A 26,744-nucleotide genomic window follows, 5' to 3' on the forward strand; every position below is an offset into this window, starting at 1 on the left:
ATATTTATGTCCATATTTATTCTTCATTCATTCATTCATTCATTCATTCATTCACTTTTGTACTATGTGGGTACACATGTACCATAGCACATGTGTGGAGGTCAGAGGAAAATTTGTAGGAATCACTTACCTCCTTTCTGTAGTTTCCCCAATATATTGTGTACCTTAATAAACTTATCTGGGGTCAGGGACAGAGCAGCCGCTAGATAGACATAGAATCCAGAAAATGTTGGCATACTCACCTTTAATCCTAGCATTCTGGAGGCAGAGATCCATCTGGATCTCTGTGAGTTCAAAGCCACACTGGAAATAGCCAGGCATGGTGACTCACGCCTTTAATCCCAGGAAGTGGTGGCAGCAAGCAGAAAGGTATATAAGGTGTGAGGAACAGGAACTAGAATCTGGTTAAGCTGTTAGGCTCTTGAGCAGCAGTTCAGCTGAGATCCATTCGGATGAGGACACAGAGGCTTCCAGTTTGAGGAAATGAGATCAGCTGAGGAATTGACAAGGTGAAGTGACTGTAGCTTGTTCTGTTTCTCTGGTTTTCCAGCATTCACCCCAATACCTGGCTTCAGGTTTGTTTTTATTAATAAGACCTTTTAAGATTCGTGCTACACCTTTCACTATGTGGTGGCTTCTAATATTGAACGAAGGTTTTCAGCATTGGAGGCAAGCACCTTTACCCTCAAAGACATCTTACCAGCCCCTGAAGATATGTTTTAAAGAAAGTATTTGTTATATGTCAAATTCACTTTTAAGTCAGGTTTTCTTATTTTGTGTATGAGAGAATCTATGTACCCACCCATCAGGAGTTGGGTGGAGAGCACCTGTGGAGGAATGTCTTCCTCAAACCCTCTTCCATCTTGTCTTTAAGCTTGCTATTTTGGCTAAAATGTGTGGCCAGCAAGCCCCTGGGACCTGCCTGCCTCCACCTGTCAGTGCTGGCTGAATAGGATAGTTTTCCAGATTGGTAAAGTGCTACGTTTTGGTTTTGTCATTTTTTTTTTAGATTCCCAATACCTGTCTTGGGGAAGGTACTCACCTTTACTCATTGTGTTGAACATGGTGACTTTTTCCATCTTGACTACTGCAGATGCCTTGAAATGGGCCTTGAAATTTTATTTTGCTAGAATTACAGAGGAGAAAAGCCACAGGCTTAGTGATCTGCAGTTCCCTTGGTGTCACTGTGGCTTATGTAAAAGAGAAGATTTCACTTCAAATGCATACTCTATGACAACAGACACATAAACACATTGACCTTGGGACTTTTCTGTGCCTCTGAACCCTAATGAGAGCAGGATCTGTCTTGCGGATCTGCAAGCCTGCTAATGAATGGAAAAATGAACTTTCTCTTAACAACAGCATTTTTAAATTAAAGTCAAAAGCTAGGTTGAACACTTAATAATATTTTGAAAATCAGTAAGTAAATATTACTTAACCCAATGATAGAACCATATACAATATGTTATTAGAGAATTATGACCATGGTTAATGTTCATTTTTAAGGTAACTAAGTAGGTAAATTTAGATAAAATTCACATCACGTTTTACTACTTTTATCTTTGCCAAAGCTGAGCATTTTAATTTATAATAGTCAGGCAACTGGTTACTTTGGGAACTGATAAACTCTAATGAGATCATCTGGTTTAATGATTTAAAATAAGAAACAAATTGGGGTAAAGAATGATCAGTATATATTAATTTTGTTCAGTTAGAAAATATGAAAAGAGGCCTTTTTCTTTTTCAGCCTTGCCTTACACCCAGATAAAACTCTGATTGCAACTGGCCAAGTTGGGAAGGAGCCATATATATGCGTATGGGATTCTTATAATGTCCAGACTGTGTCTATTCTCAAAGATATCCATACACATGGAGTTGCATGCCTGGCTTTTGACTCGGATGGACAGGTGCGTATCTTTCTCAGTTTATGTTTTCTTAATGAATCCTTAAATTTACCTGAAATTATAATACAAATGGCTACCACCTTTGCTGTTTTCCCTTGGCAGCATCCTAGACTTCCTCACTGGTTGGCCCCTTTTCAAGCTAGTGGTATTGGTATACCCTTCTCAATAGGCTCCAGTTTTGGTCTTCCTTAAAAGGCTCCATAAAGGAACTTATAAGGTTGGGTCCACTAGGGTTCAGCAACCCTATTTTGTCCCATTATTAGCATCCTATTTGGGATAAGGGCTGGGCCAAGCCATTTGCACAGAGCTCAAACCCTGTACAAACACTGTGCCTTTTGCTCTCAAGTTCTCACATCACCTCCTAATGATCCATTCAAACGATGCTTTTTGATTCTACCATAAGGTCACTTCTTCTTTCTTTCTTCTTCCCACCCCTCAGCCCTTCTAATTCAAGCAGTCACCAATTCCTATGTGTTTATGCTTTTCTTTATAATAACTCCAACACATATTCTGTCCCTCCTCCATTTTCAAGGCACAGCCCTTTAAATTCCAAAATAGAATAATGTATAATGTAATTTAAACATTGACTTAACTAGTATTTTCATAATTCTTATTTATTTATTTAATATATATTACTGTTTTGTCTGCATGTATGTAAGTATATCACATTCATGTGTGGAATTCAGAAGAGGGTATCAAATACCCTGGAAATAGAGTTACAAATGGTGTGAACCACTACATGGGTGCTGGGAAACAAACCTAGGTCCTCTGCAAGAGAAACAAGTGCTCTAAGCCACTGAGATATCTCTCTAGCTTCATCTATACAGTTTCTTAGTAATTCATTTCAGCAGCTGAAAATGTCAAAGTATCTTAAAGCCAACAAAGTTTAAAGTTGGCATCGAACGAAGCCCAAACATTGTAGGTGAGCATTCTCTGTTAACCAGCACTTCTATCTACATTCTCCCATGTCGTCAGGTTAGACAGGCTGGCAAGATTTGTCAGCCAAATACTGTACCTTTGAAATGCCCTGTGTCATGCTCCAATCCCCAGCTGAAGTTCACTGCTGGTTTGTCCTCTTGAAGAGACTAGTTCTTTGAATACATCACAAGGGTATGAAACCAGCACCCACAAGTTATCTCTCCTTTCTTGTACATACAACACCTGACAAAGGCTAATGTATCTTTAAAAAGTGAATGGCAACACAAAGGGCTCATTCCTAAATTTACAGCTTCTCTCTCCATCCTTCACCGTGTCTCTACATGCCATCCCTTCTGCTGTCTCTTTCACCCTTGGTATCGCAATTAATTTATTCAATAAATGTTTGACTAGTTTCAGTGTTAATTTTGTAAATTAGTGACATGGAAACACCAATGAAATCACTTGTAGACATTAAACCAAACTAAGAGTGGGAGAAATTCACTAGATGAAGATAAGTTCACCTGATTTGGATCATTTAAAAGTAATTAGCATGTAGTATCTTCCACTGTTTCAAGAGAGCACTGGTCATTACTCATTTTTCTTCCTAGAACTAGAGTTGATATGAATGACTAAATTGAGTTAGAATGCATATGGCTGTATAAGCATAGATGTAAGCTGATGTGTACATTCAATATGCATAGTCTTTCTTTTTTCCCTATTTGTGCAAATATCTATATTAAATTTTGTTTTGAAGTATCATAAAAATGCTATGCAATAGAGGGAAACCCAGCTTTAACTATGAGTTCTTTTTTCATTTCATTCATTCCTTTCCTTTTGGAGTCCTGACCATTTCTCTTGAGGTACTATATGGACAGGAGGGGAGCTGGGTGGACTGTGTGGTTTTTAACTGTCAATTGAGAAAAGTAACCTATTTGCCATGATGGATTTCACGGCTTGCTTATTATTCCTTCAGGTCTGCTGTGTTCTCTGGGCAGAGTTCACCAAAATCCAATAATACAGATAAAATGACAAATTCCTCATTACCTCATAAATGACAAAAGCAATAGAAATTCTTTTCTAGGTAGCTGTGGGGCCTGTCACTGTAAATGAACAAAATAGATTTCTTTCAGCTTTTTTTTTTAACTCAGGAAAAATGAGTGTCTCTGCTAGCGTTTGTTAACTGATTTTTCCATTAAAAATAAGCTGAATAAAGTTTACCCATTCTAATGTTCTTATATTGATAAAAATGTTTAATTTCTTAAATTACGTTTTATAATTTCTTTTTTAATTAACTTATCTTTATTTTATGCACATTGGTGTTTTGCCTGCATGAATGTCTGTGTGAGGTTTTTGGACCCCCTGGAACTGGAGTTACAGACAGATGTGAGCAGCTGGGAATTAAACCTGGAGCATCTGGAAAAGCATCTAGCACTTTTAACCACTAAGCCATCTCTCCAGCCCTGTCTTATAATTTCTATTGTTACAACCCTCAATGAAAAATGGCAAAGATCTTTATTAACGAAGCATTCTAGAACCTCCAACTCTTCTTTTTATATAAAATATTCCTAATGGAAACCAGTTTTAGTGAAGATACCTGAACACACCCTGTTTAGCAACACATGTACATTTATTCATATGCGACCCTCTGTCCTTCCCTACACACCATATGAGTATATACTTAGGCATGCACATTCTTTCTAAAGTGGTGAATACTGTCATCTTGGCAGGATCTAGAATCAGCCTTAGGGCACATCTGTGAGGGGTTATCTAGATTATATTAATTGATATGGGAAGACCTCTTTAACAAGGGCAATACCATTCCATAGAAAAAGGGAGAAAATGAGCTGAGTCCTTCTCTGCCCAAAGGATGGTGTCCCCAATACACCTTCTCTAAGTGGCTTTTATCAAGTAGTTCGTCAAGGCAGAGACATGAGTAGCTAAGACTGAAAACTGGTGCTGAGAAGTGAGGCAATTGCTGTGATGATCCTGACCAAGCGGTTTGGGGTCCTTGGAACTGATTTGTGGAAGGAATATAGAAGAGTTTGGAACTTGGTACTAGAAAAGCCACTGAGTATTGTCAGCAGAGCTTAGTGTGTCCTTATAGTTGGAGTTTGGACGCAAGACTGTTGAGAGAAGCATGCACTGTGGCGCTTCACCTCATGGGACTTCAGACGTGAGTAAGAGTCCTTTTTGTTTTTGTTTTGTTTGGGTTTGTTTCTAGGTTTTTAAAGACGGGGTTTCTCTGTGTAGCCCTGGCTGTCCCAGAACCCTCTTTGTCAACCAGGCTGGCCTCAAACAGGCCTGCCTCTGCCTCCTGAATGCTGGAAATAAAGGTGTGTGCCTTCACCACCTGGCCAGGAACAAGAATTCTATTGGGAACTGGATTAGAGGCCATTTGTATGACACTCTAGTAGTGAATCTGGCTGCACCCACATGTATCCTGACTTTGAATGAAGCTAAATACTGGAGTAATGAGTACTTTGTTTAGTGTAGCAGATTTCAAGGCAGGATCGCATCCAGGCTGTGGTGTGATTGTTGCTCACCACCCTTATCCAGGTCAATGAAAAAGAGGAATAAACAGAATGGAAAGAATAAAAAATGTGCAGTTTGATCAGAAAAAGACCTTAAGCAAGTTTAAAGTTGCTGCCAAGATGTATGCTGAAAGAGAGGCTGAAACTGTTAGAAAGAAGCCCTGCTCCGCACTGGGACAATGAGACCGCCCCTCCATCCCCACCCCACCCCGCCAACCCTGTGGGCAAGACTCCACCCAATAAAACCTCCAACTGTGAAAAAGCAAATTCATTTGAAGCAGTAAAGCCTGCACCTTGAGGACATCTGAAGGGGTTTCCTGTTCTTGAAAGCCAATGCCCAGGAGAGTGTTGTTCAAAAGGCAGACTACAGAGATGCTACAACTATGGTACACAAGGAAGCCAGGACCCAACTCTAGTCGGCACAGAATTTAGCAGTGTTGTGTATGTGGTACTGTTTTGTCAAGCATGAAAAATGCAAGTTTGAGACAGTCATGAAGTCTTCGAGAGAAAAACACTGAGTTTCGGGTCATGCCATGCGTTCCTGCAGGAGGCCCTGAAAAGGCTGCTGTGGGAAGCTGAAGCATCATTTGCCATGGAGACCCCAGGATATTGGAGATGTCACAACCATGGGACAGACACAGAGTGAAGCCAGCCCAAAGGAGTGAAAATGTGTACTGCAGGCAACAGAGCTGGAGCACAGAGCTACCCAAGCCCTCTGGAGCTCAATTTCAGCACAAGCCTCAGATGTCGGATATGGAACTTCTGGATATGGACTTTTCCTGCTGGGTTTTAGTCTTCTTTGGTTCAGTCTTTCCTTGCTATGCTCTGTTCCTTCCCTTTGGAATAGGAATGTTTATACAGTGCCTTTGCATGTGAGAAGTATGCAAGAAAAAAATTGTACAGGAGTTCCTTGTTAAAAAATTACTTGACTCTGGGAAATTCAGCCTTTATACCTTTTAACAGTGTTGAAACTGTAAAAGACTATGGTGGGGATTTTTTATTTTGAACTGAATACATTTTGTATAGAGGGCCATGAGCCTGTGGGGAGAAGATGATTATGGCTTAAAAGTGGTTTGTTTGGGTATAAGTTAATGAGGGGTAGAGTAGTAATGGTTAGTATTGTCAACTAGACACAATTTTGAATCACCTAAGAGATGAGCCACCAGGTATGTCTTTGAGAGATGATCTACATTAGGTTAACTAAGCTAGAACAACTATCCTTAACTGTGGGTAGTACCATCCCATGGGCTGGTGCCCAGGACTGACTAGAAAGGAGAAAGAGCTGAGAATGAACATTTATGCTTTCTGCTTCTGACTTTGGAGGCACTGTGACCCTCTGCCATCTGTCTTGCCCACCATGATGGACTGTGTCCCTGGCAACAATGAGCAAAAACAAACCCTCCCTTCCTGAAGTTGCTTTAGTCAGGTATTTCATCACAGCAACAGGACAACTAACATGTACACTCTGGATGTGTGAGCCCAAATACTTTTGTATTACCATTCAAAATCATTTGATTTCTGTTATTTCACTTAACTCATACAGTTTGACAAAGTAAAAACTTTTTTGTATTCATTTCACAAATGAGAAAACTAAGATTTATAGAGGCTACTTAACTTTTTCCAAGGCATGTTATCATTGTACTCATACATTACCACATCTCTAGCCTCTCATCAGAGAAGCTTCTATTTGCAGTAGATGTTGATTAACACAGAGATCCACAACTAGCCAAGACACAGAAAATAGGAGACTGAAGATTTATCAGCCCTAAATGGAACATATTAAATACACCACAGGCTTAAGCATCATTGTGGAAGAGGGGACAGAAAGATTGTAAGGGTCATACAGAGTGGGTGACTACAGCGAAACAATGTCCTCTGGACACAGCAAGGCAGCTGTGCACACAAACTCACATCAGTTGTGACAGCGTGTGCAAGACCTATGTAGCCCAAGCAAGACAAAAATCTCGAAGTATAGAGGGGAATTGATCATGCATTTCTACCCCTTTCTATGTGGTTGGTAGTTGTTAGCTATTGGGAAAGAAAGAATCAGTTTTATTTAAGAGTGTAGCCCCTGGTAACTTTCTTCAGCAGATGACCACATATACAAGAATTCTGAGCAGCACAAATTAGTCTTGATTGGTGGGAAAAAATCAAAGGACACAAATTTGGGTGGATGGGGAAGGGGGAAAGTAGATATGATCAAAATACATGTATAAAATTCTCAAAGAAATAATAAAAATTATTTTAAATTTTCAAGGTCTTATATCTGGCTAACTGGAAAACAAGGGAGCCAAGTTTACTTACTCTGAGCCAAGACCTTACAATCCTGTCTCCTAAGAGGCATCCTACAGGAACTCCTTGTTTTGGTGTTACAGATAACTGCTGCATATGATACTTTTCATCTTGCTTATAATTAAAAGTTGAGTTTGACTTTGAGGACAAGAAATTGATGTGAGCTCAAAGGATTTGGAGGAGTGGAGTAGCATATAACATGTTCCTTTTATTAAGATTATATATCCTTTAGTCACTTTAAATGTTAGTGACATTATAAAAATTAAGAACAAAATCAGGCTCATTTATTGGATATTTTTTCTGTATATGTGTCTTAGTTAAGGTTTCGATTGCTGTGAAGAGGCACCATGACCACAGCAACTCCTATAAAGGAAAACATTCAATTGGGTGGCTTACAGTTCAGAGGTCATGGCAGGATGTGGAGGTGTGCAGGCAGACATCATGCTGGAGAAGGAGCTGAGAGTTCTACATCTGGATCCATAGACAACAGAAAGTGAACTGAACTGGGCATAGCTTGAGCATAGGAGACCTCAAAGCCCACCCCACAGTGACACACTTCCTCCAACAAGGCCACACCTGCTTCAACAAGGCCACCCTCTTAATAAGGCAGGTCTCTATGAGGTTATGGGAGGCCAATTACATTCAAACTTCTGTAATGACTTTGTCAGATTCTTCAGTTTGTACAGTGTGATAAAGATACTTAGACTGTGTAATTCATAGCTCCCTAAGTCTGACAGTAAAAAAATTTGAGGAGTCAAGTATGGTGACTCATGTCTATAATTACAGCATTCACAATGTTAAGGCAGGAGGATCACCATGAATTTGATGCTAGCTTGATCTGCAGAATGAGTTCTAGGTCAGCCTGAGCTAGAGTGAGATCTGTGTCAATTTTTTTTAAGACAGGATTTCACACTATGGTCTATCCTGGCCTGCAGCTCACTAAGTATCCCAGGCTGGCTATGGAATTATAAATCTCCTGCCTCAGCCTCCTGGGAGCAGAGATTTCAGGTATGAGTCATCATCCCAATCTTTTACAGTAAAAATGTAAATGATTATTAATTCCTGCCTTCAAGCTGTGTTCTTAAGATTTCAACTGACTTGTCAGCAATTTCAAAAACTACACATTTGGATGCTATGGCGAGAAAGAACAAATGGGCATAATATGTAGGACTGAAATGCCTGTGTAATCTATTGGGAGGCATCTACAGTGAGACCTTTAGTTTGGGATGAGGATGAGTTTTGGTTCAATGGATAATCAGTAACTATTTGTTGAAAGTAGGTGTGAATAGTAGAACATTTTCCCACTTCTTTCATGTATTAAATTATTCTTTCTTTCTTTTCTTCTCTTTATTTTTTCTTAAGCGTTTAGCCTCTGTGGGATTGGATGCCAAAAACACAGTATGCATTTGGGACTGGAGAAAGGGGAAACTTCTGGCCTCAGCTACTGGCCATTCTGACCGGGTAAGACCTTTGTGGTATCAAACAATGCAAATTTTGGAACTGTGAAGTAGCTGTCATTTTGTCTTTAAAAGTAAATATCATGTATATAGACTTTTCTCCTACATGTTCAACAAACAAACATGATTTACTTATGATTAGCAGCTAACTATTGTTATTGCTTCTCATAAGCAAAGCAGATTTTCAGTGCCGGCATTTGGCTTCCTATAAATTCAAAATAGAAAAGAATTTGAAATTACAGTAGTTTAGATATATTCATTGACTCATGGAAATGGTTGTTAGAAAACATTCACAAAAATATTATTACAAGAGTTTGTATTTCATTTGTGGTTCCTTAATAGTGAATATAAACTATGGTTTGCTTGTCTTTCATACTGAATTTAGTGTGATCAGAAATATTAGCTGGCAAGATAAGGAATCATGTAGGCATACTACTATGTCAATCAATTTTTCTATTGCTGTGAGATAAATTACCTAAGAAAATAAAAGGGAAGGATCATAGTTTTAGTGATATTGGCCCAGGCTTATTCAGCTGCTGCCTTTTGGGCCTATAGTAAGGCAATACATTTTCAACAGAAGGGCTTAGTGGATAAAAGCCTCTCATCTCATAGCAATCAAAACAGGACAAAAACCTGGAAGTCACATGCTCTTCAAAGGCACCATTCCCCCACCAACACAATTCCTCCAACCAGGCTCTATCTTCTGGTGAACTCTTCCCCAGTGAACTCATCAATAGACAATAAGATTAGTGCATGTGTGTGTGTGCGCACACACACACGTACCTGTGAGCCAGCTACCTTTCAATAGTGATACCTGCAGAGGACCAAGTACTCAATACATGAGCCTTTTGAGAGTACTTTGTACCCAAGCTGTAACTGTACTTAGTGAAATGCTTAGGTTACAAGTTCTAAATGTTGCCTTTTGTTGTTCATGCTGTGGTCCCATTGCCCATAAGGTAAGATGAGCTGGTTTGGATTGGTACATGAGTTCCCAGTGATCACAAAGGTAGACTTGAGACCCAGTTTACAAAATTGTGATGCCACATTCAGCTCTGTTGAGAGGGCAATACTTCATCCAAGTTATTGTATACTTATTAACTACTTCTGTTTCTGGTCTAACCTGAATCAATATGTTATATGTCAGGCTTGCTAACCTGTTACCTTGGAGGAAAATAGAAGATTAAAGTTGAAAATATTCTTCATTTAGTGGTATCTACTTAGAAACAACACTACCCTGGCTCACGTGTAAAGTGTTTTGTCAGGTTGCGGAATTCCTATTAAACTAAATTTGACTAAGCCTTTCTCTATACCCTGAATATAGAAGGAATTATACTTTGTAAGGTAAACAAACCAAAAGCTTAATTTTAGAGCATACTTTTGTAACCAGTAGCCAATCTCTTAGCCTAAAGAAGGCACATGTCAAGCTCTAGCTAGCACTGAGCAGTGTTTGGACCTCAGTCCTTGCTGGTCTGTACATCCTGCCTGTGCATGCTTCTGGGGACTGCCCACTTTGCAAAATTGTTCTCTGCCCAATTAAACGCTGCTCAGTTTAATTTGTCTAACTTTCTCTTTAGTCACTACTTAATATCACATGGTATACTTGTCTGATTTCAGTGACTATGCCCCTTTGCTCTGTCACATTTAATAGTTAGGAGCAGATTGTTAGTTTAGTGAGAATTTGTTACTGGAGACCTAGCCATAAAGCCTTGCTCCAGGTCCAAATACTCGCCAAATTAAAATTAAAAGAGAATGCATGCAGATAGATAGATAGATAGATAGATAGATAGATAGATAGATGGATGATAGATATGGATAGGTGTAAGTGTATGTGTGTGTGTGTGTGTGTGTGTGTGTGTGTGTGTGTGTGTGTAAAAAGGAATTTATTTATAGTTTTGCCCAAAACAGGAAGACAAAATTCTCAATATACCCCCCACCTTTTACCATAACACTGTTACAACTATAGAGAACTCAGACCTGAAGCCTGGAATTCTGTACATCAAAGGGCTGGGAGACAAGTCTTTGCTTATGTCAGGGGCCAGGGCTTGTGGGTGGCTGTTTTCACTCCTATATGATATTTCTGTAGGGATCTGGAGGTGAAAAAGACAGCCTTCAAAAATGTATCCTAATTCTTAGGACTCAATTACAATGTAAATCTAGAATATTCTGACAGAATATATTGTTCACCCAAGCCCCTTAATCTGTATCACATATCTTAATTCTTTACTACTGATGCCTTGGTACCAGCAGGAATAATTGGTTGCTTTTGGTTAACTTCAAGAGATTATTTTAGTGACTAAAATACTTATTTACATGTGTTTACTAGTGCTTTATAATCTTCAAAATTATTTCACCACATTATCTTAATTGACTTCACAACAAAACTAAGTCTGTGCTGTCAATTTTAGAAAAGATGAGATAAGGCTAGAGATACTGAAACCCGGCTGAACTCATGCTGAAATGGACACAGACCCTTGCTCTCCAGACCTCTCTCTGGAGTCCCTATCACTTCTTTCTGAGCCGTGGGAAGCTGATGGCCTGGGCTCTCTCTCTGGGCGAGCTTTTGACTCTGACAATTGGTCTTCCCTCCCTCCCTTCCTTCCTTCTTTCTTTTTTCATTGTTCATGTGTTTATTCTGTTGCTGTATGTGAGTGATATTTTATTCCCCCCAACACAATGTTTTTATTAATTATTTGGGAATTTTATACAATGTACTTGCTTCCCGTTCCTTCCTATCAGCACTTTACAGAATGTGAGCTATAGGCCACCTGCATCAGAACATCCTGGAATCTGTGTTTAAATGCCAGTCACTGCACTCATTCTATGCCTGTAGCTTATATGGGCCTTGGATGTGCATATTTTCAACACTCATGATAGGTAGCAGCTTTCAAAGTGGCAGAGTGTTTTCTGTCTTCTAAATGGAAATAGAACTCCATGCAAACTATCTCAAAGTTCTTCATAGAGAATGAAAAATAGTGCTAACTGGTATGTTTTTAGTTCTTTTGAGAATTGAAAACATAAGAGTTCTTAAGAGTACTTGAATGGTTTAAAGTACTAGGATAATGTTATGCCAGGAAAATGACATCTTCCTCACCTTCTGCTATGACTGGGCCAGTTGCCCATGTTGAATTGTAGCTAACCATAAAACACTTTCCTAAGTAAAATGTACTGTTTTATAATTCTTCTAATTTTTGTTGAAAAGCCATCTTCAAAGTGTTTTTTCAACATTGTGAAGAGTTCCAGGAAATTTGATTTTAAAAATTACCCTAATTATCAAAAGTTATTTTCCACAAATGGAAAAAATCTAATATTTGACAGCAGTTGTATTCAGTGACTAAGGCTAATAACGTGTCTACGAGGGCTAAAGGTAAGTGACCATGTCCACTTTTATCCTGCACAGCCCACGGTAACACATGTGAGAGTCTTTGTGACTGCATTCATCTCTGAAGAACATTTCATTTCTTGACAGATTTTTGATATTTCTTGGGACCCATATCAGCCAAATAGAATGGTTAGCTGTGGAGTAAAGCATATAAAGGTACAGTAGCTTTTTTATTCATGTGTTTAAGTTTGGTATCGTGAATGAAAAATATTTTAGATGTTGATAGAGGTAACTTTTGTATTCATGTGCATTGGTATTTTGTCTGCATATATGTCTGTGAAGGTGTCAGATCCCCTGGAACAGACAGTTATGAGCTGCCATGGGGGTGCTGGGAATTGGACCCTCAAACTCTGGAAGAACAAGCAGTGCTCTTAGCTGCTGAGTCATCTCTCCAGTCCCTGGTTTTTTTTTTTTTTATTTTTTTTCAAGACAGGGTTTTTCTGTGTAATAGTTCTGGGTGCCCTGGAACTCATGCTGTACACCAGGCTAGCCTCGAACTCACAGAGATCCGCCTGCCTCTGCCTCCCGAGTGCTGGGATTAAAGGTGTGGCCACCACATGTAGCAGTGCAGGTGTTTTAAAACATGGAATCTTAGAAGTATTAGGCAACTTCAGGTTAGTAGTGAATGACCCAAGCTGCCTGTCCAGCTGCCTGCTGGGCACTTCATTTGACTGTCATTGTTTTGTGATTCTGGAGCACAGTCCTATCTAAATTAATTTGGATAAATAAGACAATGAAAATAACTAATAACTCCAGGATTAAATAAACTAATTAAAAACTATGTAAAAACTAATAATGAGGAATAATGTGCACTATTTGATAAGGCATTTTGGAAGTTATAATTAAAATTACATACATTACAAATTTAAAGCAGTGAAATAAATAATTATATGGCAGTTTTGGATATAGTAGTATCTCTAACCACTGGGCACTAAAAATATTTGAATGAGAATTTAATATTACTTCATACTATCCACAAAAGTAAACTCTAAGCAAATTAAAATGTGAACTATTTAAGAAGGCCATACTAGTAACTAGAGGAGCATGTTCCCTGCATGATGGAAAATAAATGACTGTTTCCAACTCAGGAGGGCATAGACCAGAGAACAGCTTGAACAAGTGTCGTTTGACAAAGAGGAGATGGTTACCCAGAGAATGCTGATGGCCTAGGGCAGCTGCAGGCTTTCAAGGACTCCTTTCCACACAGACACACCCACCCACCAAGTTCCTATTTTATAGAGTTACAATGTGTGCAGAGCCCACCAGGGGGCAGAAGCAAACCAGACCAAAAGAACAGCTACATATCTGAGCACATTCCATCTTTGTCCTTAACTACAAAATTTAAAGGTATCAGCAAAATGGTCTGAAAGCTAGAAAGATGTCTTTGGATTGCCGAAGTGTGGCACACGGCCTCAGTGTAAAGAATACCTAAGTGGTCACCTTCTATAAAATAGTGTTATTATATTGAGGGCTTAGAGGATTCGTTTCCCTACAAGAAATACTTAGGTAAATGTGTAACTGCTGTCTCTACAAAGGTCCTCTTCTATGTATAAGTGAAGAAAAAAACTATAATGATAACATTGGTAGACAGAGATATATAAATATTTAAATATACTCTGTATTTCATCTCTCCCAAGGAAAACCACACACTAGCAAATATAAAGGACAAACATAGTAGATATTAGTGTATTCATGAAACACAGACGTCTGGCAAATCCATAGACTAGATAACCAACAAAAATAGGAACAGTGTTGACCAATAGATTCATGAAAGTGCTAACTCTTAGAGAATACAAACAAAAACAATTGAATGTGTTAAAATTATGATTACCTTGTATCTGGTATTGACTAGGATTCAGCGAGGGTCCCCTCCTAAGCCTGAATTGTGGAGGGATAAGTTTAGTCTTTCTGACCAGAAATTTGGCAGTATTTGTTGATAGCTCTAAAGATATTGATACCCTCTAGTCCAGTAATTTCATAACTTGGAGTTTCTCCCAAGTGAATTGTGAGGAATTTGAACCAAGAACTGACTCATTGCTGAGTAACTTTCCAATAGCAAAGTCAAGGTGAAGAAAACCTGAGACTGCCCAGCTACCCCCAGTGGTTAAATAACATGTTACATCCTTATGATACTACATATAATCATTGTGAGTCATGGTTTAGATGGCTACTTACCAATACTGGGAAATATTCAAAATGTGTTTTCCATGGGGAAGTCTAGTCTACTTCTGGCTCTGATATTTTTGTCTACAGAGGAATCAGTTTCACTGTGGTGTTTCCATATGTCAGTATGCTTTGTTCTAACTCACTCCCTCCCACAAAGCCTTCCCCAACCATCCCTCCTGCTGGCCCTGCTGGTGTTCTTCCTCCCCAAACTCCCTTTCCTGCTTTTATGTTACATATGTCCCATCACACTATTTTACCCTCCCTCTCTCAGGACCCCCTTTCTAGTTTCATAACCCATCAGTACACATATACAAATATAAAGTTTTAAATCTAGGTTACACATATGAGAGAAAATATGGACTTTGACTTTCTGAGTTTGGAATGCACCTCCCACCCCAGCTTTTAAACTCAATGAGCTGCCTGTCGTCCCTGCCCCCAAAGACAGACATTATTCAAAAGGCATCCTTACCTTTAGCAGTAGCAGTAGAGAGCTTGTGAGCCTCTCTTCATGTATCATCTAGTCTTGCTTATTCTCCAGTTTAAACATGACTCCTGGAGTGAACATGCAGAAACCTGGGGCCATGCTTGCGTCTGTGGACCCATAGGCTTTGCTGCCTTTTGCTACTCAATCATGTCTGCATGTTAGATCATAACCAGTCACGTCTATCACCAACTCTGGAAAGGTTCTGGCTCTCCCACCTTGTCCCTGATTCCTTAAATATATTTTTGTTTAGGAAATATCACCAAATGGTAAATTACTGTCACTGGGTAGAGTTAACAGATGATTTCAAACTTTTCCCTTTTATATTTTATCTGTAAGTTATTCTGAGATAACAAATATTGCTTCTTTTCCCCCCTTTTCTGTATGTATACATGTTCTAATGTGTGGGTGCACAATCTCCTCAAGGATAACTTTCTTCTTCTTGCCCCCAAACTATGTAGGCTCCTTCTTCCAAAATTTATCAAGAGTTGCACTGAATGGTGTATGGAACCAGTAAAGCCACAATAACATTTACTTCTTTCTTCATTTTCTAAAATGACCAAAATGCTGATGGGCATAGAATTCAAACACAGCCTCTGGCTCCCTGTGTAGCCCACCTGTTGAGAAGTCACCTCCATCACGGTCTATCTTATGGCTTAACTTTTCTCCCAAACCCACATTTACTGGATTCTAACTAGATGACCTGCTTAATGAAAGTGTTCTCCAGAATCCTCTGTTTCCTTCCACGCTTGTGTAACTTCCAGTCAGTGCTATGAACAGACAGATAAAGTCCTAAAGCTGCACTAAGTGCTCCTTACCCTGTTAAACCAGTTAGTGGGTTTAGGCATTTTCTCCCTGAACAAAACACACACCTGTACCTAAGTAGAAGAACCTGCACATATTCATAGCCATCCCTTATTAATTCTGCTTAGTGATAAATCTACAACAAATCAAATAAGTTTTTAAAGACTTTCTTACTTTTAATTATGTGTATTTATGTGTCTTTGTATGTCAGTGCAGGTGCCTACAGAGGCACTGGACCCCTGGAACTGGAGTTGCAGGTGACTGTGACCTGCTGGTGTGTGTGGATGCCAGGAACCACTCATGTCTTCCGCACGAGCATAACATGCTCTTTCTTTCTGAGCCGCCTCTTCAGCTAAAATTGGTTTCAATAAATTACTCCTACTTTTGATTCGTCCTAAACCCTGAGTTAAATGGTTCCTGTTAGAAGAGCAGACAACAATCTATGAGTATAACAGAATATCATTAGGAATCATTTCCTTGACCTTTTTTTCCAGTTGTGTTTGGTTCTATCCTAGGTCTCTGGGCTGTTCTCTAGGCAGTGTCAGGGCTCCCATGGCATAGGTCTCAAGCTGGACCAGTCATTGGTTGGCCACTCCCATAATTTTTATGCCTCTTTTACCCCAGCACATCTTGTAGGCAGGGCAAATTGTAGATCAAAGGTTATGTAGCTGACTTGAAGTCCTATTCCCACCACTGGAAGTTTTGCCTGGGTGCAGGAGGTGGTTGGTTCAGGCTCTGTATCTCCCACTGCCAGGAGTCTTAGCTAGGGTCACCCTCATAGACTCCTGGGAGTTTCCATTGTACTAGATTTCTAGCTCATCCCAGAGATGCCCCCCGATTCCAGTTGTTTTCTTCCCAGTGCTCTCTTCCTCCATTCTCCCTCTACCTGATCACTCCTGTTCCCACTACCCATCTAGACCCCTCCCTCCATCCCCCGTGATGTCTATTCTATTTCCCCTTCACAGCGAGATTCGTGTGTCCCTCTGTTGAGCTCTCATGTTACTTAGTTTATTTGGGTCTGTGGATTGTAGCATGGTTATCCTTTATTTATGGATAATATCCACTTATGAGTGAGCACATACCATGTTTGTCTTTTTCAGTCTGGGTTACCTCACTCAGGATGATATTTTCTAGTTCCATCCATTTACCTGCAAATTTCATGGTGTTGTTGTTTTTAACATATGAGTAATATTTCATTGTGTAAATGTACCACATTTTCTTTATCCATTCTCCAGTTGAGTGACACCTAGGTTGTTTCCAGTTTTTGGCTATTACTCATAAAGCTGCTGTGAACATAATTGAGCAAGCGTCTTTATGGTATGGTAGAACATCTTTTTGGTATATACCCAGGAGTGGTATAACTGGGTCTTGAGGTAGGTGGATTCCCACTTTTCTGAAGAACCACTATATTGATTTCCATAGTGGCTGTTTGCTCTTCCACCAACAATGGAGGAGTGTTCCCCTTGCTCCACATCCTCACCAGCATGAACTGTCACTTGTGTTATTGATCTTAGCTGTTCTGACAGGTGTAAGATGGAATCTCAGAGTCATTTTGATTTGCATTTCCCTGGTGGCTAAGGATGTTGAACATTTCTTTAAGTGCTTCTCAGACATTTGAGATTCCTCTGTTGAGAATTCTCTGTTTAGATCTGTACCCCATTTTTTAATTGGATTATTTGGTTTGTTGATGTCTAGTTTATTGAGTTCTTGCCCAATTGTCATCAGAGAGGCTTTACCTAGCAACTGATGGAAACAGATGCGAAGACTCATAGCCAAATATTAGGAGTACCTCATGGAATCCTGTGGAAGGGGGAGGAATGAATATGGTAGCCAAAGGAGCTAAGGACACCACAAGAAAACCCACAGAATCAACCATAGGGGTTCATAGAGATGGAACCATCAACTAGAGAGCTTGGATGGGACTAGGCCCTCTGCACATATGTTACAGTTGTGTAGCTTGGTCATCTTGTAGGACTCCTAACAGTGGGAGCAGGGGCTGTCTCTGACTCTGTTGCCTGCTTTTGGGACCCTTTCCTCCTACCAGGTTGCCTTGTCCAGCCTTAATAGGAGAGGAGGTGACTAGTCTTACTGCAACTTGATATGCCACAGCTGGCTGATATCCATGTAGGTCTGCCCTTTTCTGGAGAGAAAGAGGAGTATATAGGCAGGGAAGAGGGGTGGCTGGGGATAGGGACAGGGAAGAGAGGAGGGAGGGAGGGGAAATTGTGATCAGGCTGGGGAAAAATAATTAATTAATAAAAAAAATTTTTTTTAAAGAAGTTGAGAGCAAAAGGCTGCATTTCAAGAAAACCTTTGTGAAATTTCTGTAGCCAGGGTAAAATCATGCCTGGTTTTGTAAGTTTCATTGGTTGACATGTTGGCAAATACAGTCATCTGAAATGAATGCTCATAAATAGCAACAGTTGAGCAGTGTCTGCTTCATTGGTTACACAACTAATAAGCCTACAAATTTGTGGATAATGTTAAGTCTTCTGCAGTCTCTCATCATAGAATGAAAGTACCTGGGAGACTATCTAGGGCCAGATAAACTCCTGAGCATCTGCCTGTTCTAACCAGGTTTGTATTACAATCTGCTGTTGGAAATTGGAGAAGATAAGCAATGTCTTGCCACTTAATGGTGTATGGTTAGTACGAAATACTGCTGTTTGCTAGATGAAATGGTTCTCAAGAAAAGGAAATATATTAAATATTCTCCTTTCTTTTTTTTTCCAGAAAAATCTCTTACTTTTCCTGGCATTTATATATACCTTTAAAGAGAATCATTTGATGGCATGAAATGTTTCATGTAGGTGTTAGAACCTTCTGATTGGGTGATTTTTGTCAGAAAAGCCTTTGTTCACACAGATTCAGGATAATGATCTGTATTTTTGGTGGTTGTCATGTAGAAATATTTAACTCATGCCAGAGATACGTCTCAAGTCAAAAGACAGAATACTCTCCATCAGTCTTCACACATGAGAAAACACAGTGAGAAGGGATGTCTGCCCAAGTGTCACCATGGTTGCAGGTTCTTTGGCATATTTGTGCATCCAATGACCATTTGTCCAAGTTCACATGTAAGATATTAGTGTCTCCCAAATCTTGCACTTAATTAGCTTTTTTCCGAATTTCATCATTCCATTTGTATTTATTTCAATAGCTTTTCACAAAAATACTGCCCAAAGAAATGTCACATTTTGCTCACGCGAGAGCATTTTAAACAGTTGAATACAAGCTTTCATCTTTGTCATGGTCGTTCTACCCAAGTTCCTTCCCACCACCATCATGTTGATGCAATCAACCCAGAGCTATACCCACCACTACCTAGCTACTATACTCTGAGAGGACCACCATTTTTCCTCTCCTGTAGACATTGATTTTTTTTCTTGGCCCTTAGAGTCATCTAATCTTGCTCTCCTGGGTGAGATGCAATTTCTTGCCTACCATGAATCCCAATCCTATTCTTGTTCGTTCCATGTAATGTAACTTGATTCCTGTAGGTTCACATTGGCCCTGCCTCTTGAGTATAATCTGAATATGCTGTCACAAAATCCTTGTTTGTTTTTCTCAGTGTGGAGTTCTCAAAGCATTGATCAGGGTTTCAATGGGTTCTCATGTAGAAACCTAATTTCTGCCTGCTTTTCATCACTTCTATATGGAAACAGTAACAGAATCTGTCTTAACCTATGCTCAAGTGTATTATGAGATTAAACAGCAGATGGAGAAAGCATTTAGAGATTGTGAGGGCTATATAGTGGCACCAAAGTTATACCAGTTCATACATTAGAAACTGCATCAAGGAAAAATACTGGATTTCTGTATAACCATGGGCATATCTCTGCTGTTATCTATAAATTATTCAAGCATTATGCTTGCCATCTTCCATGCGATCTATGCAAATAAAATGGAGAAGCTTGGGTGATTATTTGACTTAATGGAAATATCACTTGTATTTAGAAACATTTATGAATAATTCTATAGTAAAAAAAAAAAGTAACACCTTGGTTAGAAAGCAATTAATTTTATTGGCACCATGCTCTAACCAACTTCACCAACCAGCCTAGAAAGCAATTTTTAAAATAGACATATACATATTAAAATGGCTAGATGAATGCTGGGCATGCCTTTAATCCCAGCACTCTGGAGGCAGAGGCAGTCAGATCTTTGTGAGTTTGAGGCTAGCTTGGTCTACAGAGTGAATTCCAGGACAGCCAATGCTACACAGAGAAACCCTGTCTTGAAAAACCAAAACAGAAAAAAAAAATGACTAGATGATATATTGTTATGATAACATGAAGTTATTCCTAATTCTAATTTTTCATTAATTCACCTGTGCACACACACATTGCATTTTTTATTCAGGGTCTTGTTATATAGCTCTGGCTAGCCTGGAAGTTGCTATGTAGACTGGGCTAGCCTCCATCATGCAATGGTCCTCCTGTCTCTGCCTCCAAAGTGTTGAGATTGCAGGTATGTGCTGCTACACTTGACTTCCTTTCTATACTTATCTACATTTCTAACCTTTCTAAAAATAAATCTATAGTTGTTTGACAAAAATTTAAACGAAAGTGTGATTCCCCCAATTCCATTCTGTGAACACTGGAGTCATCTGTTCTGTAATGTCATTAAACATTAAAGTTTTGAAGTTTTGAAGCTTCTGAACTTTAGAAGTATCATTATGGTTTTTCTCATGCTTCTAGAGGTATACAGAAATGCTTTGTGGTTGGTTGTCCACCATCACTGAGAAACAGTTGGTTTACGTTTAGTTCAGATAAAGTATATTCTGTGAAATTACTGAAAATACCAATGATGGGATATTGTACTCTATTTATGGATTTTTTTATTGCTACCTAGTTTTGGACACTATGTGGAAATGCCCTGACTGCAAAACGAGGGATTTTTGGGAAAACAGGAGATCTTCAGACTATCCTTTGCCTTGCATGTGCCAAAGAAGACATCACATACTCTGGTGCTTTAAACGGTGACATCTACGTCTGGAAAGGGCTCACCTTGGTCCGAACTATTCAAGGAGCACACAGTGTGAGTATTACCATATGGAACTCTGGGATGGTGTATTGGATAAGTTAAGGCCACACTTCTCCATGTTTCTGCCCTTTGCTTTACAGTTAGAAGACTTCACCAAACAGTTGTAAACAATCATGAAGATTTCTCAAGTTACTTTTGTTACCTGAAAGAAAAACATTCTAAGTCAGCCTTCACCTTAACTATTAATTGGCTGGTTAGTGCTATTCTTCAGTAGTAGTTTGATACAAGACTAGAACATGTCATCACTTTTTAAATTACAGCCTGTCTGCTATATCCTGGGATCTTAACCTCACAGCCTGCTTCACTAGATCCAGGCTGACTCTCACTTGGTGGTGGGTAGCTGGACTAGATGGGGTGTGAATGGCTGTTGTTTTTATGCTGGGTGGTGAGGGAGAGTGTCCTCACTCTGCCGGAAGTGCTGGAACATCAACTCTGTCAGTGTTGTTAGTCCTCAGAGAAACAGATGCCACTAATGACTCTTCTCTCCACACTCTGAAACAAGGGCAGACTTCGCATCTTAGCTCTTCACTATCTTGACACAGAGGAAAATGATGTCTAACAGATGACATGATGGAAATACAGAATGAAATGTCAGAGAAAGGGGCTGATAGCAACGTTACCATACACTCTGCAAGCGTGTGTACAATGTCAAGTTTTGTAATTTTGTTTAAGATGATTAAACATAAGGACTAGAGAGATGGCTCAGGGGTTAAAAGCACTTACTGCTTTCACAGAAGACTTGGGTACAGTTCCTAGCACCCACATGGCCCAACAGAAATAGGATAAAGAATGCCTTCTCTTAATATGACCAAATTGATTCCCTATTACTTCATTCTTTTAGTGCTGCGGTTGAACCCACACACTAGGCAAGTCCTCTGTCATTAATCTGCGTCTCCAGACCTCATTACTCTTAGCATGAAGAAAACTTTGGACAACTCAGCAAAATAGTTTGAATACTTTAGAGCCTTCCTTCTCTTCTAAGGTGAAAACCATTTTTCTTGGCTTCACCGCCAAACAACTCTTAAACAATTAAGAGGTCAGAATTTATTTTCATTCACCAAATGAGCTACCTCAGTAATCACTTCTCTTTCCACTGGATCTTTAGTCAGCATAATGCACTAGGAACAGTTTTTAATAAATCAAGTAAAATAGTTCCCAAACTTAAAGATTCAAAGTATTTTAGAAGTGAAAAGGGAATCATCCCACAGTACACAATATGCTGACACAATGCCATTTGTGCTTTTCAGTTTGTCAGAATCATCTTCCTGAGCAGTTGAGATGGCGCCTCAAGCACCTCTACATTTGTGAAAGGTGTAGCACTCAATGCCCCTAGTCTGTCTTTACTGGATTAGTTTAGAACTTAAGTGAGGTACCTTTGTAATGTCTTTGTTTTAGAAGCCTTGGTTGTCATATACAGGAATCTGTTTCGGTAATCTGTTATTCATAAATAACATTTTGGGCAGTGGGGGTAACACTCTTAGCAAATTAGATGTGTTGACAGAATTACTTTGCCTCCTGGTGGTAGCTATAATTACAGTAATCTTGTTGAGATCTTGTGTTGATCTGCTGTCAGATTTCAACAGAAAACACAGCATCTGCTTTTGTTTTGTTTTGCTCTGCTGTTTTTAATCATCAAGATTCAGCAATGGTGGCATTTATAACCATTGCAGGATTGAGTTTACCTCTTCTAATCGACAGGCTGGAATCTTTAGCATGTATGCTTGTGAAGAAGGCTTTGCTACTGGTGGGCGAGATGGCTGTATACGATTATGGGACACTGATTTCAAACCAATAACCAAAATTGATCTCAGGGAGACGGAACAAGGATATAAAGGTAACATATCATTAGTACCATATACTCTGAATGTTACATACAATGTCAAATTTGGTATTTTTTGTTTAAGAGAATTAAATGTAGGGGCTGGAAGGTGGCTCAGCTGTTAAGAGCATTTATTGCTCTTGCAGAAAACCTGGGTACAGGTCATACCACCCACATAGAGGTTACAACTGTCTGTGATTCCAATTCCAGGGATCTTATGCCCTCTGCTGGCTTCTGTGGGTATTAGGCATACTCACGGTGCAGATACATGCATGCAGGCATATCACTCATATAAATAAGTTTTTAAAAGAATTAAATATAATGTGAACTGTATATTCTACCTGTTTGTATTTGCCTTATTCTATGAAGACATATATGTATACAAGGTCCAATGGTGAAAATGAGTAGATATCTTTTCTTCTGCTTGGCACAAAGCTTCAGTGGTCCTGTAGCAAAGGCAGAGAACACTGCGATGAAGATACTGTTTTCCCAGATGTGAGGATGTCCAGCATCTACAAATAAATCTGTGGCCACATGCATCACTTTGCTGGCTGGATAGATGTCAGAGAACAGAGAGAAGAAAACAGAGACTGTGTGTCCACACTGCCTTCCTTACATAGTGTTATTTTCTTTTTCCTTTTCTTCCTTTATTCCTTTCTTTTTTTCTTTTTTGTTTTGGTTTTTCAAGACAGAGTTTCTCCGTGTAACAGCCTTGGCTGTCCTGGAACTTGCTCTGTAGACCAGGCTGGCCTCAAACTCACAGAGACTTGCCTGCTTCTGCCTCCCGAGTGCTGGGATTGAAGGTGTGTGCCACTACCGCCTGGCAGCAGTGTTATTTTCAATCAAACTTTATTTTTAAAATTAGCAATTGAGAAGTGAACTGCATGTTGTGACTCATCTTATACCGTAGGCTACCTTCTTTCTTTTGCCATTCACTATACAAAGTATAGCACAGCTCTCCTGGATTGGACTGATACCTTCTTATGGAAGCTGTGGATGCCTTGTTAACACCAGACCTCATGGGAAGTTGTAGAATTTGGTTTCTACTTGAGTCCACTAGTTAGGACAGGGTCAAGGCCTTAAATTCTCAGCAATAGAATGAGGATTTGAGCAACTTTATCCAGAAAAAATTCAGATATATAGAAGCAAGTTAGTTTTCCAAAAGTCACATAGAAAGAGCAAAACCCTTCAGCCAAATTATATCAGACTCTGTCCTGTGAGCATCTGCAGAGTGAGCTGGTTTAAAGAAAATGGCCCCCAAAGGGGGCACCATTAGGAGGTGTGGCTTTGATGGAGGAAGTGTGTCACTGTGGAGGCAGGCCTTGAGGTCTTATATATGTTCCAGCCACACCTAGTGTCTCAGACCACTTCCTGCTGCCTGTGAGTCAAGATGAAAGAACTCTCAGCTCTTTCTCCAGCACTATGTCTGCCTGAATGTTGCCAGGCTCCCTGCCATAATGATAATGGACTAAACCTCACAACTGTAAGTGAGCCACCACAATTAAGTGTTTTCCTTTATAAGAGTTTCCATGGTCATGGTGTCTCTTCACAACAATAGAAACCCTAAGTAAGACACAGAGTATGGGGGTAAGCAAGGATGGAAAGAAGGTGGGGAAGGAGCAGAATAGACAGAAGAAGACAGATGTACATTTGTTCCACTTCAAAGAGATCTTAACTTTCTGCTCTGCCTATTCCTTGCCCCCAAAATGGAAGTACAGTACATTTGAGAGGAGCAGATTCAAGCAAAACAGCATGAAGACTTTCTCAATCTTGGTGTGGATGTAAAACTACATGGTGGATTTATCTTCAGAAGAGCTCTTGATATGAGTTAATTTCCCCCCATCTTTCTGCTGTTGGGTAACAGTGACTGTTGACTTCATTTCTATGGAATCTATGTTTTGTGGAGTTTTGTTTTGCTTTGTTTTTTATTTTACTAAAATGACTTTCTAAACATTCAGCAAAAGCATTTTCATGGTCATGTTCCAATTCCGTGACACAATTACTTGCTGCTTTGTTTCTAAATTTTGAAAATATTAATTAGGGGTAGTGAGATAGCTCAAAGACACTTGATGCCAGTCCTGATGACCTGAGTTCAATCCCTGTAACTCACATGATAGGAAGAAAAAACTGACTCCTACAAGTTATCTTCTGAACTTCACATGTATGCTGTGGCACAGGCACATGTTTGCATGTGCACAAGTGTGCACACACACAACTAAATAAATAAATGTAATTTTTAAAATTAGTTAAAATTAAGGAACTGCCACTTATTAGCATTTGTAAACCTTATTCCAAGATCCCACTTAGTGTGCAACCTGTGAAGATTTCTTTCACCCCTCTTGTAGACTTCTAGGTCTATGAAATGAATTCAGCAATTTCCAAATGTTATAAGGCAAAATTTTCATACACTTGCCTCTTCTAATAACTCAGTTGTCAGATGTGAAGAAAGGGTTTTAAAGTGAACTAAGGTTAAAAACTGCACTTAAGAAAATGATATGGCTTTGTTGTAGAGATATACTGCTGATCAAACCTCTGACATTTGTGTAGTCAGCTCTGAGTTTATTACAACTTTGACTTCCAGTAAAAGCAAAAACTCTACTTTAAATTCAGTATGGATCAGCATGCCAGATGGGTCACACTCACATCAGTGAGAATCATCAAGGCCAGGACAGATTTCTAGGGCTCTACCCTCCCCACAGTTAGTGAAAGAAGATGAATCTCACACCCTGAGCGACACCATCCACAGTCAAGGGAACAGCAGTCATTTAGTTACACCCATAATTCCCATGCTTTTTGTTAGTGAACAGATTTTTACTGACAGGGTGTCCAACAGCTTTTCTTTAGCAACAGTGTTACATGATTATATAAATCTGCAACTGAATTCATATGAGATCTTTAATTTATAGTTTAGAAAGTAAAATAGATTAAAACTAAAAGATTGCTTTTATAACTAATTTGGCAACAAAACCTGGTATGAACTGGCATAAAGCTATTTGCTGTCCTTATAATGTAAATAATCATGCACAGAATGTTCTATCCAGCTGGTCATGGTGTTATACATCTGTAATCTTATCACTTGGGGGGTAGAGGGAGGAGCTTGTGATTTTGAAGCCAGACAGGATTCCTTGTCAGGACCTTATCTTAAGAAAAAGGGGGGAAATAAAATATTTTATTCAAGTATTTCTGCTTCAGATCCCACTGGACACATGAACCCTAAATCTTAAACCTTTCAGAGATGTGTATTTCAGAGCTAGTATTTCAGGGGATATAAATTCTGGAGTTTTTAAGATGGAAGAGAGATTGGGTATTAGTGAGAGCAGCTGTGTCATCTATGGACAAGGAGACAGAAACACAGGATTGGTGACAGATGAGCACAGACTTAGGGCCCTAACTCATCTCACACCAAGTGTAACAAACACACATCGCCTCTGATTTTTTGTTGTTGTTGTTGTTTTGTTTTTTTGTTTTTTTGTTTTTCGAGACAGGGTTTCTCTGTGTAGCTTTGCGCCTTTCCTGGAACTCACTTGGTAGACCAGGCTGGCCTCGAACTCACAGAGATCTGCCTGGCTCTGACTCCCGAGTGTTGGGATTAAAGGCGTGTGCCACCAACACCCGGCCACATCTGATTTTTTAAAGTAAATTGATTATCTAGGTGAAACAATGAAGCTTAAAATGACTATTATGGTTGGCAAGAAAAGGTAAAAATAATTCTTAGAGTGTACCAACCAAAGTGAATTACTTCATTGTGATCACATATTTTGACCTAAATGCTATAGAATGTGAAGGAAACACAGTAATTATTCACCCAATACAAGATGTATTATTTATACATACAATAAGTGTGTATTATGCATCTGCTGAGATGTGTGCCACAGAGCTAGATAAGCAGTTCTAAGAAGCCTGCTTGAGTCATTATTATGTTTTTCAGGGGAGAGCTATATTTTAAA

General features: G+C 39.4%; 1 protein-coding gene across 1 annotated transcript in view; it reads left to right on the top strand.

The window, feature by feature from the left end:
- The window catches only part of Eml6 (EMAP like 6), a 260,091-nt gene that overhangs the window by 115,673 nt on the left and 117,674 nt on the right, over positions 1–26,744 (top strand). The window contains exons 3-7 of the mRNA XM_036201044.1: positions 1,748–1,907; positions 9,008–9,106; positions 12,569–12,637; positions 20,787–20,972; positions 22,677–22,812. Of these exons, the coding sequence (XP_036056937.1) occupies positions 1,748–1,907; positions 9,008–9,106; positions 12,569–12,637; positions 20,787–20,972; positions 22,677–22,812 (650 nt within the window). The remainder of the gene's footprint in view (positions 1–1,747; positions 1,908–9,007; positions 9,107–12,568; positions 12,638–20,786; positions 20,973–22,676; positions 22,813–26,744) is intronic.

The sequence above is a fragment of the Onychomys torridus genome, chromosome 10, assembly GCF_903995425.1.
Source record: "Onychomys torridus chromosome 10, mOncTor1.1, whole genome shotgun sequence".
Taxonomy (NCBI): domain Eukaryota; kingdom Metazoa; phylum Chordata; class Mammalia; order Rodentia; family Cricetidae; genus Onychomys; species Onychomys torridus.